The 18,490-nt window shown below is 33.0% G+C and overlaps 1 protein-coding gene across 1 annotated transcript in view; it reads left to right on the forward strand.

The window, feature by feature from the left end:
* The window catches only part of CASD1 (CAS1 domain containing 1), a 48,752-nt gene that overhangs the window by 18,970 nt on the left and 11,292 nt on the right, over positions 1–18,490 (forward strand). Inside the window, exons 6-12 of the mRNA XM_017525117.1 lie at positions 5,047–5,091; positions 5,511–5,634; positions 7,125–7,339; positions 9,291–9,713; positions 10,767–10,856; positions 16,689–16,808; positions 17,789–17,945. Coding sequence (XP_017380606.1) covers positions 5,047–5,091; positions 5,511–5,634; positions 7,125–7,339; positions 9,291–9,713; positions 10,767–10,856; positions 16,689–16,808; positions 17,789–17,945 — 1,174 coding nt within the window. The remainder of the gene's footprint in view (positions 1–5,046; positions 5,092–5,510; positions 5,635–7,124; positions 7,340–9,290; positions 9,714–10,766; positions 10,857–16,688; positions 16,809–17,788; positions 17,946–18,490) is intronic.

Here is an 18,490-nt window from a genome sequence, read left to right on the forward strand (position 1 = left end):
TTTAGTAGAGACGGGGTTTCACCTTGTTGACCAGGATGGTCTCGATCTCTTGACCTCGTGATCCACCCGCCTCAGCCTCCCAAAGTGCTGGGATTACAGGCTTGAGCCACCGCGCCCGGCCCTACAACCAAATTTTAAAAGCCCATAAGCATATTTTTCTTCCCCTCTCTCCTGTGTCCTACTCTGATATTTTATACCTACCTTCTTGATAGCAACTAAACTAAACTGGGCTGGACTGATTTTAGCACTTCCTAGAGAAGGGAATGTGTTCATCCAACATCTCTGCCCCGTTACCGCCGTTCTGTCCATAAGGCAGGTTATGCTTATACCACACTTCTCAGACTTAAAATCTTCTGTTAACTGCTGTAGTTCAGCTAATTCAAACCCAGGTAGTCTTCCCAACACAATGTGTATTCTCTTGAGCATTTTTCTGTTTTTTCCTAACTCATGCCCAGATACTTGAGGAAATTTTTGTTTATTTGTTTTTATAGCCTTTTCTCCCTTTTATTATTACATTTGTGACCCAGCAGACAGGACTAATATGCTTTAGCTCATCATGTTTGGAGATACATTAGATGTAAAGGCAATCATGATATTAACCTCAGAAAACTCCTAAGTTCTCACAAGTCCATTTTACAATCCCTGTAATAGTTTCCATACAACTTTTCGTTAGTCCTTTAATTAAACCTATATTCTTTCCCAGAGACATTTGTATTTGAGACAGGTAAATAATATTTAATTTTATTGACCTTGTTTTGCTTAATTAATTGCTGTGCAACAGTTTTTTGGTTTGGGATTTTTTTGTTTCCTTCACAGTAAATGTTTAGTATCACGATCACATCATACAATAAATAGGCTGTTGTAGGATCCCATGGGAACCTAGCTAGCATTTCTAATCTTGTTTCTTTGAGCGAATGTTTCCAAAAAACAAACATGTAGACAACTTCTAGAATTCAGTTTTCTGGTAAATTGAGGTGTACACCATGTTTTGTTTTTATTGATACGTTTTTAAATGTCCAGAAGTGTAGAATAATGTTCTGTGTACATTTGAAATGATTTTAGCATATGTTTCATATTTGTGCTGGACTGAAAATATATTTATTAAAGTATTAGAAATTCACAGTTAAGTGAACATTAATACATTACAATTTGTAAGTCCTGCAAGATCACAGAAAACCTTTATAGTATTTACTAACCTGGAGATACATTACATATCCAAAATTTCAATTCTCATAAATTTGTTAAAGCTAGTTTTTGGAGCCTTAGATTCTGTTGTAAAATTTATTATGGTTGTTGAGAAAAAGAAAATATTCAATTTATTTAGATAGATGACCACATAATCACCTGAGGTTGATTAGCTGATGGATTTCATTCACTCAAGGAGCATGTATGTATGTATTTATTTTTTACTATTTCTGTAGTAAGCTGCTAGAAGCTGAGGATTTGGAGACCCACATTTTTATTGTTTATGTGCTATTGCCAGCTTTGTGCTGAGCAATAGGAATGTGGCTGGGAATTAACTTCAGTCTCTGCCCTCAAGGAATTTGCAGTCTAGTAGATGGTGACTTACTGATGAAAAACAACATAAAACGGCAAAGGCTAACACAGAATTGAGCTCAAAGGACTATGAAAGCACCATGGATAGAGGCAGTTAGGATGGGAGGTGGTGAGAGTATTGCTAATGATCTAAGAAAATTTTATAGAGATGATATTTGAGAACTATGAGTTAGGAACAAGATACGCTTATTAACTGGAATAGTCTTATAGAAGCCTATAGGCATAAAAGCAAAGTTGAATTGAGAGGACTCTAAGTAGGTATTCCACAGATATTTCCATATTCTAGGCACTAAACTGGACACTGTTGATACACTGGTCAACAGTATAGAGTTTCTCCCCTCAAAGAGCTTCTAGATGAATTACACATATAGATACTTAAGCAACTGCTAAAACAGGAAATATATAGGGCACAACAAACAGAATTACAGAGGATAGGTCCTAAGTGTAATTTTTTCAGGTTTTCAAAATTAGTTTTCAGATAAAGTGGTCTTGAAGGTGAGTGTGGGGAATGAGAAATGGGGTTTTTCCCTGCAAAGGAAACAATATGTGCAATGATAGTGAAGATGGAGTATAGCCTATGCAGGGAATCTCTAGCAGTTTTAGTGTGGCTGGAGCTAAAATATAAAATGCTTCTTTATGTGTGTTGGTTTTGGTTGTTCTTTTTATGTGCTTCATTTTGGAGGGAGTTGATAAGAGTTGAAGAAGCAGATACTATATTATGAATGATATTCTAACCCATATTGGGGGAGTGGATTTATTTTGTCCATTTTTTAACTACTTCTAAACACTTCAGGGTGTATTTTCTGAAAATCAATACATTGAATTGAATACATTGTATTGAGGGTAGTGGAGAACCATTGAAAGTTTTAAACAGGTGAATGATGTGATATATTGGAGGAGTGGAAGGAAATTAGGCTAACTTGTAAAGAAACTGGCAATTTAGACATATTTCTGTAAGTGATTGGAAATCATTAAGGCTGAACTATGTGAATGGATTTGGGGAGTCTTGGTATGGATTGAGGTGATATTTAAGTTATTTGAATGGAAGAAATTGAATAGACAGAGAATTTAGAGATTAAAGAGGAGAAAGCTTGTGAAGAATGGAATTATCAAGGAGATTCTGAGAAGTGGCAGTAAAAGGAGTAGGAAGAAAAGCAAGGGAGGAAGGGTGGAAGGACTGTAAAATCACATACGGTGGAGGTAAGGATTTTATAAGGTAGATAGTCACCAGTGGCACTTTCAAAACTTGCTAAGGTAGAATCAAGCTACAGCATTTGGCAATCCAGAGTTCATTAGTGGGCTCTCAGAACAGTTTTAATGGATAGTGAAGCCCAAATTCAAAACATAAGTTGAGGCATAAATGAGAGAACGAAATTGACATAGTGAGGGCAGAATACTCTTTCAAGTAATCTGTTGGTTACAGATGTGAGGTGAGACAGGGTTGAAGGAAAACTTTTTCAGGATAAGTTTAATTTAACACTTTTAGGTTGAGGGAAGGAAAGAGAGTGGAGGAGGACAAGTTTGATACTATGAGAGCTGGAGAACATAATTCATAGTTTATAGCCCCAGAAGTGAAAAGGGAGGGAATGTAGACAGAGGAAGGCATTAGCCATTGAGAAGAACAGGGACATATTTTCTTTACTTTCTTGTCAGAGGAAGATAGCTGGGGTAGTAAAGATAAGTTGTAAGAATGGAGAAAGGAAGGCAAGAGGACACATGTCGGATGAATTTTATTTTCTCTATGAAGTTTGAGAATTAAACATTATGCTGAGAAGGACAAGAGAGACTGTTTAAGGAATATAAGTTTTGGGGTAACCAATAGAAATTTTGGGAATGAGAAAGCTACCTAGGGATGAAGCAAAAAATTTTTTTTCACTAAAAATTCTTTAAGAATGTAAAATGAAGCATGCTAGACTGGAAATGGTCATATATCTAAAAGAAAATGGGTGTATTTTGTTATTTTTCTCTATTTTCATAGTATTTTACACTAAGAGTATATTACCTTTATAATGAAAAAGTAACTCATTTTTGTACATGGGTCAGTTTTTTGTTATTAAATTTTGTTTTAATTGTTTCTTTGTATATGATTGCAATATCAGGTCTTTGATGAGGTGATAAGTGTACTGAATTCAAAAGTCAAAAGACTTAAATTCTCACTTACCTGGCAGGCCTCAGCAATATCCTGTTAGCCATTCCGAGTCTGTATCGTTGTTTTCTAAGAGATGTATAATATCATCTTGCTTACCCCACAGGGTGGCAGGAATCTATATTACAATGACATAGTTTAAGAGAAAGTACTAAGTTCCTAAGTACTATATACATGTTATACTATATATAATATATAGTTAGCTACATATATAATTGTATTATAATATATTATTGCTATATATTATAAATAGTATACAGTAGTCCCCCTTTGTCCATGGTTAATATGTTCCAAGACCCCAGCATATGCCTGAAACCATAGGTGGTACCGAACGCTATGTGTACTATATTTTTTCCTATACATAAAAATGTATGATAAAGTTTAATGTATAAATTAGGCCCAGTAAGAGATTAACAGCAATGACTAATAATAAAATAGAACAATTATCACAGTATCTCAGCATCACTATTTTTGAGCTTTGGGGTCATTATTGAGTAAAATAGTGGTTACTTTAACACAAGGATTGTGATGCTGTGACAGTTGGTCTGATAACTGAGTGGCTACTAAGTGACTAATGGCCAGGTGGCATATAACAGCATGATACCTTGAACAAAGAGAGGATTCACATCCCAGGAGGGACAGAGTGGAATAGCCTGAGATTTTATGATGTTACTTAGAATGGCACATAATTGAAAACTTAGAAATTATTTATTTTTGGAAGTTTCTATTTAATATTTTTGGACCTGAGTTGACCATGGGTAACTGAAACAGTGGAAACTGAATACATATGTAAGTGGGGGAAACTAATTTGTATTTGGTGAAGATTTTTAGGGATTTCTACTTGTGTTTTTCCACATGTGGTCTTTAATAGTTACCAGTTTATTTTATTAAATATGCATTGGATTTAGCTTTCCCAGAAGATTGTTTTGGCACTGACTTTGTATTTTATTTAAAGCTTAAATTATGTACCCTGTAGGCTTCCATGATTACCTTTTAATTGACTGACATAATACACTAGAGCTTTAAGCATTTTACTCAGAGTTCGGAACAATATTAGGTCATGTTAGATTTCAGTGGTGCTTTTTTTTTTTTTAAGAACACCAAAGAATTAACTATCCAAATTTCTGTCATCCTGTATGAATGTGTAGCCTTACAAGATTTTAGGCATTGGATATCTGTCTTGTTATACCAATAATAAGCAATAATAATAACAAGGAATTCTAGAAACTTCTAATACATTTAGAAGGAAGAACTTACATTTTAAGGAAAAAATTAAATGATGTTACTTGTATTAATTCTCTGAACTGGATATAATACTATGATAAAGATTTTTCTTCCTTTAGGATTCCATTGCAAAACCCCATGTGATTGTAGCAGGAGCTGCCACAGTAAGTTATTGTCTGTATTTTTACTTAATTATTTTGTTTCACATTTAAGAACATGCTAAGAAAAAGTTAATTTCTGTTCAGAATTCTTGATTGTACCTACATTTTTAATTCCTACTTCTATTATGATTAGATTGATGAATTTTAATAAAAAAACTGGAATGAACTTAGGAAACTTAGTGTTAAATATCAGTGTTTTTTATATCTAAAATTGTATTCTTCTTGAATGTTATACATAGAAAGTATAATTTGTAACAGGTTTTTCTAATTGCCTTCATATATTTCATGAAATAATTTGACTGAAGTTTATTCTAGTATTGGATGGGAAATATCTAAAATAATAACCCTTGTTACAATAGGTAAATTATATACTTTAATTGTGATAAATACTAAATTAATGCATAATTTGTACTTCTTTTTAGTGGTCCATCAAGATTCACAATGGTAGCAGTGAAGGGCTTTCTCAGTATAAAATGAACATTACCTCCATAGCACCGCTTTTAGAAAAATTGGCAAAGACTAGTGATGTTTATTGGGTCTTACAAGGTAAGGAATAAGTAATGAAAAAATGTCATTTTGTGTATAGTTTGAAGCATGGGTTTTTGTTATCTCCTGTTTCAAGAAACAGAATTACTCCTTTATGAGACTTAATTTTGAAATAAGATTTGCAAGATTAGAGCACACCTGAGTTGTTTTCTCTCGTTTTTCAAATGTAAGGAACAAATTAATAAATATAAGTAAAAATAAAAAATATATCCTCTAAGGAACCTCATCAGAATGGCTGTAAGAATGCATAACAAAAAGATAAGTCCTAAAGGCGAATGAGATGTGATATCTCTGATTTTTTATTTCTTACAAAACGTATATTGTGATAGGGAAATATATAGAAAAAAATTATCTATTTCATAATTTTTTTTTTGAGACAGGGTCTCACTCTCTTTCCCAGGTTGGAGTACAGTGGCACAATCTTGGCTCACTGCAACCTCCGCCCTTCAGGCTCAAGCAATCCTCCCACCTCAGCCTCCCGAGTAGCTGGGACTACAGGCGTGCACCACCATACCCAGCTAATTTTTTTGTATGTTTGGTAGAGATGGGGTTTTGCCCTGTTTCATAATATTAAAGTCATTAGAAGTAAATATCCTTCACCCTGCTTTATAATATTAAAGTCATTAGAAATAAATATACTTTTTTTTAGCAAGCAATGGATTTCTGAAAAAAATAAATAAAATATATGTTTGAATTGACAGAATATGTTTAAATTTACACCATCTAGTTTATGCTTGTAATGAAATTCTTAGTAGACATTAGCTTAACTCATTTTAGGAATTTATTAAATGTCCACTATTTAATGCCTAGCACAATGTGAAATTCCTTGGATATTTTAGCAATTCATGTTTTTTGTCAGAAATTCTTAATATTTCCAAGTTGAATGTCAAGATGAAAGGAATAAGTAAAGGGGTAGTGATGATGTGTTCCATAACCCCCATTTTATTCACAGACTCACTGCTAACCTTTCTCATACTAAAATGAGGAAAAATTAAAGTTATTTATAGTAAGTGATAAAAGAATAGACAGACCTTGATCCTCAGTAATATTACTTTCTAATCATATGAACAAAGTTTACAGAATTAAGCAGCTACAAGAGAAAAAAAAAGATGGGCAGCTATTTTTAATTAAGCAATCTTCTATAAATCATTTTAGATTTCTTGTTACCCAGTATAACCCAGCATCCAAAAATGTTAAACTCTTAAGACATGCTGGAGCATAAAAATATTTCCCCAAATCTGTGTACATAGAGATGGGACAAAAATTCTTTAAATTTGAGAGGGATATTGCTTGATTCAAACTTGAATATACGATGGGAAATGTATTGCAAGCTTTGGGAAGCTTTATGTAAAAATGAACTGTTAGGTACCTGATATCAACTGTACTTTTAAAAACAACATGTGAATGTGGTACATCTAACTTGCATGATCACAATTTTTACCAATAGGGATTTTTGAAATGTGTTTTTTAAAAATATGTCTCACATACAGATCCTGTTTATGAAGATCTATTAAGTGAAAATAGGAAGATGATCACTAATGAGAAGATAGATGCTTACAATGAGGCTGCAGTCAGTATTTTGAATAGTAGCACCAGAAATTCTAAATCAAATGTTAAGATGTTCAGTGTTTCCAAATTAATTGCTCAAGAAACCATCATGGAATCTTTGGATGGCTTACATCTTCCTGAATCAAGCAGAGAAACTGTAAGCAATTTTTATATATGTCAGTAGATGGAGAATATAATATCAATTGCTTATAGCCATAAGTCATTATAACATGTTTATAATTTATTTTATTGCAGTGTTAGTAACTTGTAGTTAGTTATTCTGTATAAAGATACATCTAGAAATAAATTTTGGTTTCTATCATCTAGCTGAATATATACTTAAGAGTTTTGTTATATTCTAAGAGAGAAAGAAGTTAGGGAAGAGAGGAAGTTCATTTACTGAGTGCTAATCACTGTTATATACATTGTTTCCTAATAAGCATATATGTTCTCAGCACACTCACATTTAAAAGCCACTGCCTTTATGTTCTCCTTACCTTAAACCTTAAGCTCACAAGATTAAACTTCAATGAAGAGTACATTTTTTAATACATAAAATAATGTTTATTATTTCCCTATAGCTCTTCTGGCCGGGCGTGGTGGTTCACACCTGTAATCCCAGCACTTTGGGAGGCCGAGGCAGATCACCTGAGGTCAGAAGTTTGAGACTACCCTGGCCAACATGGGGAAACCCCATTTCCACTAAAAATGCAAAAATTAGCTGAGTGTGGTGGCACATGCCTGTAATCTCAGATACTATGGAGGCTGAGGCAGGAGAATTGCTTGAACCTGGGAGGCAGAGGTTGCAGTGAGCCAAGATCCTGCCACTGCACTCCAGCCTGGGTGACAGAGGGAGACTCTGTCTCAAAAAAAAAAAAAAAAAAAAAAAAAAAAAAAAAAAAAAAAAAAAAAAAAAAGAAAGAAAGAAAAAAAGTCCTTCTAGCCCTTCTATCCTAAGCATTATTCTATTCTAAATACACAAGTATATACTGAATAAATTCAGGTTAACCCATGGAAAGGGATTTAGGTTAAATATGAAAGAAAACTACATAACTATAAATTTTCACAAACAGTGGAACAAATTAAAGTTTTTTCTCTTATAAAGCAGTGGTTCTTAACCTTTGTGAGAGTTACATAAGCCCTTTGAGTATCTGATAAAAGACAATGGTTTTGTTCTTCTCCTGCAGAATGATGTGTATATTTGCATATACATATGGTTCTCCATATATGTAAAAGGACCCCCTAAAAGCTAGTTGAGAACCTTACAATGGAATTTGAAGACTAATATCTGCAAGAGTGCAGGCATAAAACCACCTGCAGTGTCAGGGCTAAAAGGATGAGATTTCCTAAACACTTGATTATTTTGAATGCTTAGGCTTAAATAACGTAATCACCTGGAGTTCCACAGATGCCTAAACTATGAAGTTTTTACAAAACTAGAGTTTGACTGAACCTTCAACTAGACAGACTCTTGACAACTTTCCCAAAACGATTTTATATAATCAAACCATGTTGAAAGTTCTAAGTTATATTTAACATTAGATATCTTAAAACTGTAGAATCCTAAATGGCCTATAAGCTATAATCCAAATGAAAGACATACTACAAATATTGCTAGCTAAAAACTAATAATTTTTTAGTGACAGTTATTTTATGTTGTTTTTTTCACATTTAAGCAGTAGTCTTTATCTTAAGTGTTCTGGCATCTTCTGTTTTGAAAGTCTGCTGATTAAAATTCTTTGGTCCTTGATGTCTGTCAGCATTTTTTTAACCAAAGGTCACAACCCATAATAACAACCATGAAATCGGTGTTGGAAAAAAAGGAATAGAACAGAACAATCTCAGAGTGCATTCCAAGTAGTAAGGATAGGTATTGTCCTGGGTCACATTATAAAATGTATTTTGTATTTTGGTTCACAGCCCCAGAAGTTTGAAACATCCTGAACTAGCTATTACAGATGGAATTTGCATGATTTGGGAAATGGTAGCAAAAGATATGAAAGCATTTTGGTTTTAGTGCTAAAAACTCAGCAGTATTCACAGGAGAAAACTTAATGTGAAATACATCACTGACAAGATAATAACCAAATAACTTGATTTGTTCACAGAGTGCAATGATTCTTATGAATGTGTATTGCAATAAAATTTTGAAGCCTGTAGATGGGTCCTGTTGTCAACCTCGGCCTCCTCTTACTCTCATACAGAAGCTAGCTGCTTGTTTTTTCACTTTATCTATTACTGGATATTTAATTTTTTACATAATTCATCGCAATGCTCATCGGAAGAATAAGCCATGTACTGATTTGGAAAGTGGAGAGGAAAAGAAAAATATTATCAATACCCCTGTGTCTTCATTAGAAATACTTTTACAGTCTTTCTGCAAACTTGGCCTGATTATGGCATATTTCTATATGTGTGACCGTGCAAATCTGTTCATGAAGGAAAACAAATTTTATACACATTCATCTTTCTTTATTCCAATTATCTACATTTTGGTTTTGGGAGTATTTTACAATGAAAATACTAAAGAGGTAAGAGTCATTTTCTTTTTAACTCATGTTATCCTTCTTATCTCATTACAAATTCTGCATAAAAGAACTAGTATCGTTTATCATGCCAGAATATACAAACATGTATATGGATGAGGAAGAAGGAATAGTGTAGTTACACTTCACTTAGTGGATTCTTAACTGTTCTTTTTTTGGAATAGTTTGGAAAAAGGTCAGTCACGTGAAACTTGTTGAAAAGCTGGGAAATACGACCTGTGAAAAAGATTTCGTGACTTAATATTATTTTACCTGCTTGTTGATGGAACTTTCGTTCTGATTTTATGATGGTCTTCAAGCATGAGATACTATTATCTTTTATAAAGTAAAATAATATATTAACAAATGCCTATGCACATAAACATATATTTATATATTTATCAGTCAGACATATATACATATCAATTAGAACTTAATGATGTGGCCACTACTACTCACAATATTCTGATTTTCCTATTTTGGAATTGCATTCATTGCTCAGAATATTTGTGTAACTTCTTTACAAGGCATGATTTATTTGAATTACTGAATTCTATTGTAAAACATACCTCTCCTATGAGGGTTATTAATTAGTTATTCATCTTCAGTGAGAATATACTAGGGAAAGTAAACTGTCATAATGGAGCTTTTTTCTGTCAATAAAGTGTAGGGGAATTATAAGATCCTTTTAACTGAAATTATAGAAAAAATTATGGAATGCCATTTTTAGATTTATAAATACATCTGTTGTAGTTTAATTTTAGTATATTTAATTTTAATATAATTGTCATTCTAGTACAAAACCAAGAGGATCCACTTAAATATTAAAAAACTCTTTATGGTTTTTTTTTGTATTCATATTGTATTTAAAAGTTTTATTCTATCTTTTAGCAAGAATTAAAATGACAGTTTATAACTGTTTTTCACCACCATAAGGGTTCTTTTGACAGAAGCATTAGCTTTATATCCTGTAAGAAAACTTTTAATATACTTAATGTATACTGTTCAAATAATTTCTTCATGATGAATTTTAAAACAGATTTTTGTTCCTTTACACAGACTAAAGTATTAAATAGAGAACAAACAGATGAATGGAAAGGCTGGATGCAACTTGTGATTTTGATTTATCACATTTCTGGAGCAAGTACAGTAAGTATTTCAAATTTAAGTTCAGAAAGTATAGGAAATAATGTCATTTTAATGTTTCTTTAAGGGCACCAGCTTTTTTGTGTTTTATATTCTCTACCAGTTATAGATCCTTCTTATTTCCCACTCAATCTTCCTGCCTTCCCATTCTTTTCCTAACTCTTTGAAAAAATGTAATTTTAAGAGCAAAGTAATTAAAAAAAAGATAAGGCAGTAATTTATTTGTATTTACTTGGCCTTAATTTTTAACATATTAGAAGTAGCTGATATCTAAGGGTATTATTTTATACCATCTTGTTGAACAGCTAATAAAAGTTACCAAGAAACTTTGAAGAGGCCAGGTGTGGTGGCAGACACCTGTAATCCCAGCACTTTGGGAGGCTGAGGTGGGTGAATTACTTGAGGTCAGGAGTTCAAGACCAGCCTGGCCAACATGGTGAAACCCTGTCTGTACTAGAAATAAAAAAATTAGCGAGGTGTGGTAGTGCAAGCCTGTAATCCCAGCTACTTGGGAGGCTGAGGCAAGAGAAATGCTTGAACCACGGGGGTGGAGGTTGCGGTGAGCCAAGATTGCACCACTGCACTCCAGCCTGGGTGACAGAGTCAGACTGTGTCTCAAAAATAACAAAGAAACTTTGAAGGTGACAATTATAAAGCATTTAGAATAGGCAAGTTACTATCAGAAGAAATCAAATTTGATTATTATAGTTTATATATCCTTCACTGTCTTTTAGGAAGTTTGACTAGCTATTTTTACATTTTTAAAGTTTAAAAAACTCAGAACTCTCTTGCCTCAGTATTCAAATAATCCAAATACAGGTGGACTGCTATTGTAGATAACATAGGATATGCCATACTTCCTAAGTGCTAAGTACTGTTATCTCCTCTGTGCTGTGGAAGACCCTTCCTTTGGTCATCCAGTGTCTTTTGTACCTGGAAAAAAATAGTTTTTTCTTTCTCCATAGCTGTTTTAAGAGACAGGATTATCATGATCTCTGGCCACTTTGGATTCGACAGGGCTAGAAAAAAAATGTGTGTTCTGAGTTGTAACACCCCAGCTACATTACAGTTAATAAGCTTTTGTGGCTGAGCCTAACAGCCACTTTTCACACAAGTTTTTATAGTGAAGATGCAAACTTTCCATAAAATATGTTTAAAAATTTTTAAGAAATGTATAATTCAGAAACTATTGAACTGTTTTTTATTGTTTTATTTGCTTATATAAAGCACACATCTGTAAACAGTACATACATCAATGATAAATTGAAGTAGGAGAGGAGTGTTGCCCAGAAAGGAGTATATTGAAGATTTTATAGCTGTATTAAGATGGATTACTAGTGTTTTTCAGCTATCTATAACAATTGAAGGATGTCTTTCTTCATTGTCTCTTTATTATTTTCAAAACTTGTTTATGATTTTATGAGTTATTTGAAGTATAGAAGGCAGAGAAATGAAATATAAATTTTACTAATATTATATGGCTGTGATATGTATATTTGTGGTAACAGTGAAATTCCTTCGATGCTGCAGCTAAAGGGAAGCTAGTGAATTTGAGTCATTATGAAAGAGCCAAAATAGTATAAAGGATCCAAGGCAAGGAGAGATGGAGATAGTAAGACATAGTTTATAAGCCCAGCTAAGAATTTGTAGGATAAATCCAGAGATTCTCTAAGGAGCAAGTAGAGATGAAAATTGAATCCTAAGAATATCTCTGCTGTATAAATAAAGACTGGGCAATGGGAATTTGTTTTAATAAAATACCACTTAGAGATAATTAATTGCTGACATATTAAAGGGTGATACTACTGTTTTAAAAAATCAGGTAGAAATAATTAATAGCAGACTAAGTTCCTCAATTCAGTGATTCCAGAAAGGATGTAGATCATAAAAGGATGAAGGCAATTTAGCATTCAATTATAATTATTTACCAACCTAACATTCTAATATATCTTCTTATACTACATCCTAATATATTCTAATTTACAATTTTAAAAAATTTCTGTTCTGGAAGGACATACTTTTCACTAACAGATCATTAGTAATGATTAATTAACATATCCCTGTTCTTTTATATAGAATGTTGTGGTTAAAATTTTTGCTATATCTACATAGGCAAAACATTTTTAGCATAGGTTATAACATATTTGGGGATTTGATTCTTGGCTTTGAGCAATTACTCATATTAAAAACTTTTTAACTGCCATGATTATTTTAATTACTTAATATTTTTTATTGTGAATAAAATGTCAAACTTTAGTTGTGTTATATTTTTATGCTAAAAGATAAGAACTGTGTCAAAAATTCTAGAGCATTATTAGCATAATCATTATGGTCTGACAGATTCTCATTGTTAGTATAAACATTATTTTAAAGTATAATACATATGAAATATAGATTAAATGTTGTGAATTTAATACAGAGAGAATAGTAAGATTGGTATATACACTAGATGATTTTGTGTTTCATTGTTGTTTTTGCCTTTGGAGAGTTTGTAGGTAATTTCCATGGAAAGACCTGAATGAGAGGTCATGAGGGAATATATGGGGACTCGAGAAAGAGGAGAACCAGAAGTCAAACTAGCTATTAACTCTAATGTAAAGTTGAAATTCCAAACATATTTTTAATAGTAGAATTTTGTTGTAATACAATAAAATAATAATTGGAGAATTTTGAATATGGATCATACAGTAAATACTGTTATATTTGTATTAAATTTCTTGGGTATGGTAATGATAATGTGGTCATGTAAGAAACCATCCTTTTTTCCTATGAGATATGTGGTGAAATAGTTTAGGAGCACTGTCACGTGGTCTGTAACATACTTTTAAAAGGTTTATCATATAGCATATAGGTGTTCATTGTACTAGTACAACTTTTCTGTTTGTTTAAAATATCTTAAAATAAAACGTTGGGATAAATATTACATGAAATTTGCAATAGGCCAACATTGGCAGGAACTTGGAAAATTGTTACAGTGTTTAATTTGGTTTAAATGAATTATGTTTACTATCTAAATGTAATAACCAACCCAACTTTGCAGTCCCAGCCCCAGTCTTTAAGGGAACTTGAACGCATGTTTTATGGAGGGTGTGTAAAGTAGTTAGGAATGATTAACCAGGTTTGACATCTGTTAAATTATTTATAGAGCCATTAGATGTAAGAGTGAGTTAGCTCTGACAGACTCTAGAGCTAGACTGTCTGCTGTGGTAACCCCATTAGTTGCATGTGGCTATTGAGCACTTTGTAGCTAGTCAGGATTCAGATGTGCCAAAAGTGTGAAATATATACCATATTAAATATGGTTAATTATGATAAATCAGTACTAAATCTAAAAACTTCATATAAAAAAGAAATTATTTTATATGTTGAAATAATATTTTGGATATATTGAGTTAAACAAAATATATTTATTGAAATTTATTTCACCTGTTTCTCTTAACTTTTAAAATGCTCTGATAGCCTCATTAAAAAATTACTTATGGCTCATATTTTATTTCTATTGGACAGCACTGCTCTAGAGGGCTGAACATGATAGCTTTTATATATAGTTAGATTTCAACTTTTCATGAAAAGGAACATTATAGCAGTTAATGACCATCTAAAGGTAGAATGGATCGCCTTGGGAATTTGTTTTCTGCTATTAAAAGATGCTTAGACAATCCATGAAGGGGATATTTTAGAGTACATTGAAGAATGAGGTAAGGCGACAGATTTGGATTAAATTCCAAAGTTATTTCAGTACATTTCCTCCCTCCATCCTTTTGATTCTAATATGTTACACCCTCACTGAAAATTTCTGATCTAATAAAAGTAATTTAAAATGAGCTGATATTAAAGGACAGTAAATAAAAACTCTTTGTTTGATACGTAGATTGTAGGTGTTGTAGGAACTCAGGAAGGAGAAATGACATTCATCTGATAGTAAAGATTGGAATTTTGAACCAGACTCTAAAGAAGAGTAGGATTTGATAAGCAACATGCATTTAGGGGAGGAACATTCCAGGGCAAGACAGAACAGGTAGATAAAAGACTTGACAAAGGAGCATAAGATGTATCAGTTTAGGAGACAGAGAATCTCTAAGTTTGGTTAGAGTGGAGGCTATGTAGAAGAATTTATGATCTAAGTTCAGGTTCATTCCTCCCCCCCAAAAAAAAATCTCTCAAAAAAGAAACAGATGAATTCAAGGATGTTTGTAAAAGATGCATACATTCAGGGCTTATAAAATCTATTTAATGTGTCTGCCCAATCAGTTTATTTTGTCCTACAAAGTATCACGTGGGAAAGGTACCCTAATCTAAAATGACCATAGGCAGTGTTAATGCTAGGTAATTGTAGAGATGATCAGATGAATCTGTAAAATAGAAGCCAAAAAATTTTACATAGATCTGGTAATTATCCCCAAAAGAATGACCTTATAATTGCAGAGATTGCATGTCACTGAGCAAGCCTTTTAAATATCACTTTATTTTTGTTAATTTTTTGTGTGTATGTGATGGAGTCTCACTCTGTCGCCCAGGCTATAGTGCAGTGGCACGAGCTTGGCTCACTGCAGTCTCCCCCTCCTGGGTTTAAGCGGCTCCCTTGCTTAAGCGTCCCGAGTAGCTGGGATTACAGGTGCAAGCCACCACGCCCAGCTAATTTTTGTATTTTTAATAGAGGCCAGGTTTTGCCATATTGGCCAGGCTGTTCTTGAACTCTTTACCTTAGGCGATCCACTTGCATCCGTCTACCAAAGCTCTGGGATTGCAGCCATGAGCCACCACAACGGCCTTAAAGATCACTTTAAAAAGCATATGGCCAGGTGTGGTGGCTCAAGCCTGTAATCTCATCACTTTGGGAGGCCAAGGCGGGTGGATCACCTGAGGCAAGGAGTTTGAGACCAGCCTGGCCAACATGGCAAAACCCCATCTCTACTAAAAATACAAAAAATTAACCAGTTGTGGTGGCAGGCTCCTGTAGTCCCAGCTACTTGACAGGCTAAAGCAGGAGAATCGCTTAAATCGGGGAGGCGGAGACTGCAGTAAGCCAAGATCACACCACTGCCCTCCAGCCTAGGCAACAGAGTGAGACTGTGTCTCAAAAAAAAAAAAAAAAAAAAAGGCAGTGTGCGAGTTATGCTATGGAAATTGTGAATATACACATAAAGGACCAGCAGGTGGTGAAAGGTGAATGACAGTGTTCCAAGGTTATGAGAATTAGTACTAGTAAATAACATTTTCAGTGCCTCCTATCATATGTGGATTCAAATGTGATGTATTTCATTCAACTTAGAAGTAATGATGTGATGCTCTGAAATATCATAATAAATGACCCTAAGGGACTTGGTCATAACAAAGACAGTGATGTAGGAGTGTACAACAAAATTGTTTCATAAAATAAGAGTGAGAGGGAAATAATATTCCTAAGTTAGGTTTATACTGGATAAAAATGTGAACCCATCTTGCATTCAGGATGCATGACAATATAGTTATCATATATTGAATTTTAATTGGGTGCAAGTTAATGTACAAAGTGCTTCACATTTATTATCTCATTCATTCTTCACAAGAACCCTTTAAGGAAGGAAGGAATAGTCTCATTTTACAAATTAGAAAACTCAAAAACACATAGCTAGAAAGTGGCAGAACTAGAATTTGAACCTAGATCTCTCCAATTCCAATTCTACATTTTTGTAATCCATACTATAATGACTAACTTTTGAGAATAAACTTTTTGACTGAGGAGATGTCAAATGCTAATAATGATTTATTATCTTTGTTAAATATACTTGTTAATGATAATCCAAGATATAGTTGATGCCAACATATGTTTTACCTGTTTATTTTTGTCAACAGTTTTTGCCTGTATACATGCACATTCGAGTTCTGGTTGCCGCATATTTATTTCAGACAGGGTATGGGCATTTCTCATACTTTTGGATCAAAGGAGATTTTGGAATCCATAGAGTATGTCAGGTAGGAATGCTTTGTTGTTTTCCTTTCTTTCAGTTAAACATGCTTTCTTGAGAAACCATTAACTTGAGAAAAAAATATAGTCATTATAAGACTATGAATAATTTGAATTTATGAAATAGCACTGTAAAGTTGTATTATGTCTGTGTTCTATGTGTAGTAATTCAAGATTATTAGTGAAAGAAGGAAAATATAATTTAATATATAATAAAAGCACTGGTACACAGGAGACAGCATTGCTGATTCACTTTAGTTTTGTAGAAATAGAGAGAGTTACCTGTAATTATTATAACGTGCTGTTTTCTTTCTCTGAGAAGAGGATATTAATTTTCTATCTAATGCTAAGCAATTTCTAAACATTATTTCATTTATCCCATATTACAACCTTGAGTTGTTATCTTTATATTTACAGCTGAGGAAAGTAAGATAAGTCTCAGAGAGCTTAAATAATTTGCCCAAGGTCACATAGTAAGTGATACAGCACTGGTAAAAATCTGCCCAAATTCTGTGTTTTTTGAATGACATCAAACTGATATCTGAAATGACTGTTATGAAAGTCCCAAAGACACTTTTAAATTTTGAGTTCTGAATAATACTATTTTGTATCTGTGACAACTCTTAATTTAACCCCATATGGGGTAAATCAAGCATGATAATGTAATCTATGCTTCTAAACCATAGTCCTAAGACGGATGACTTTTTTCTCATTTAGCAAGATGCCAGTTATAGCCAGAGGACAGCTCAGGTTGGTACTTTGCTGGGATTTAGTTGATGTAATGATGCATATATATTTTATATTCAACTCTTTACAGTGATTGCAGAACAAATATAATTTTAAAGATTAGTAATATATACTTGTACAGTCATTATTGAGTCTTAACCATTTATACTCTGTCAGAGAAAATCTACCTTTGCTGTTCGTGTATACCTATAATTAAAACCATTACTTAGAATGAAAACCATTTTCTTCTCTTTTTCAATAGGTTTTATTTCGTCTCAATTTCCTGGTAGTGGTGTTATGTATAGTAATGGATCGACCTTATCAATTCTATTACTTTGTCCCCTTGGTCACTGTATGGTTCATGGTCATATATATTACTTTAGCACTGTGGCCACAAATAATCCAAAAAAAAGCAAACGGTAAATGTACTTTCTTATTTATATTAGTAAATATGTTTTTTCAGTGTGTGAAATTTCTTTTTAGTTTCTGAAGGATATTATTTTATCAAATGATGTAGACAGTTTAAATTTATACGTAGTTTCGAACTTTTGAAATTCTGTTCTTGAACTGTCTAAAAATGTTACAGCTAAGTAAAGTAATATAACAGTGCAGAATAATAGTTTATATTACATGTTTTTCCTTTTTTAAATTTAAATTCTTCACAACCATTTTACATATTAACTAATGCCACAGTTTTTAAACTTTTTTTTTGTACAGAGGCAGAGTACAGAGAACTGAAAGAGAGAAGGGAAAGTCAAATAGGGCTCCAGGTGCCTATGTCTTGCTTCAATCTTGGCAGCTCTACTTTGATTTTGTTTTTTATATATATATCTCCATATATATATATGGAGAGAGAGAGAGAGAAAGAGAGAGAGAGAGAGAGAGATTTTGAGTAAATATTTCTTTGCAAAAGGCTTCTTATGTCAAACACGATTTAAAAACACTAATATATTTTCTAGACAAG

The sequence above is a fragment of the Cebus imitator genome, unplaced genomic scaffold (assembly GCF_001604975.1).
Source record: "Cebus imitator isolate Cc_AM_T3 unplaced genomic scaffold, Cebus_imitator-1.0 Scaffold37, whole genome shotgun sequence".
NCBI lineage: Eukaryota > Metazoa > Chordata > Mammalia > Primates > Cebidae > Cebus > Cebus imitator.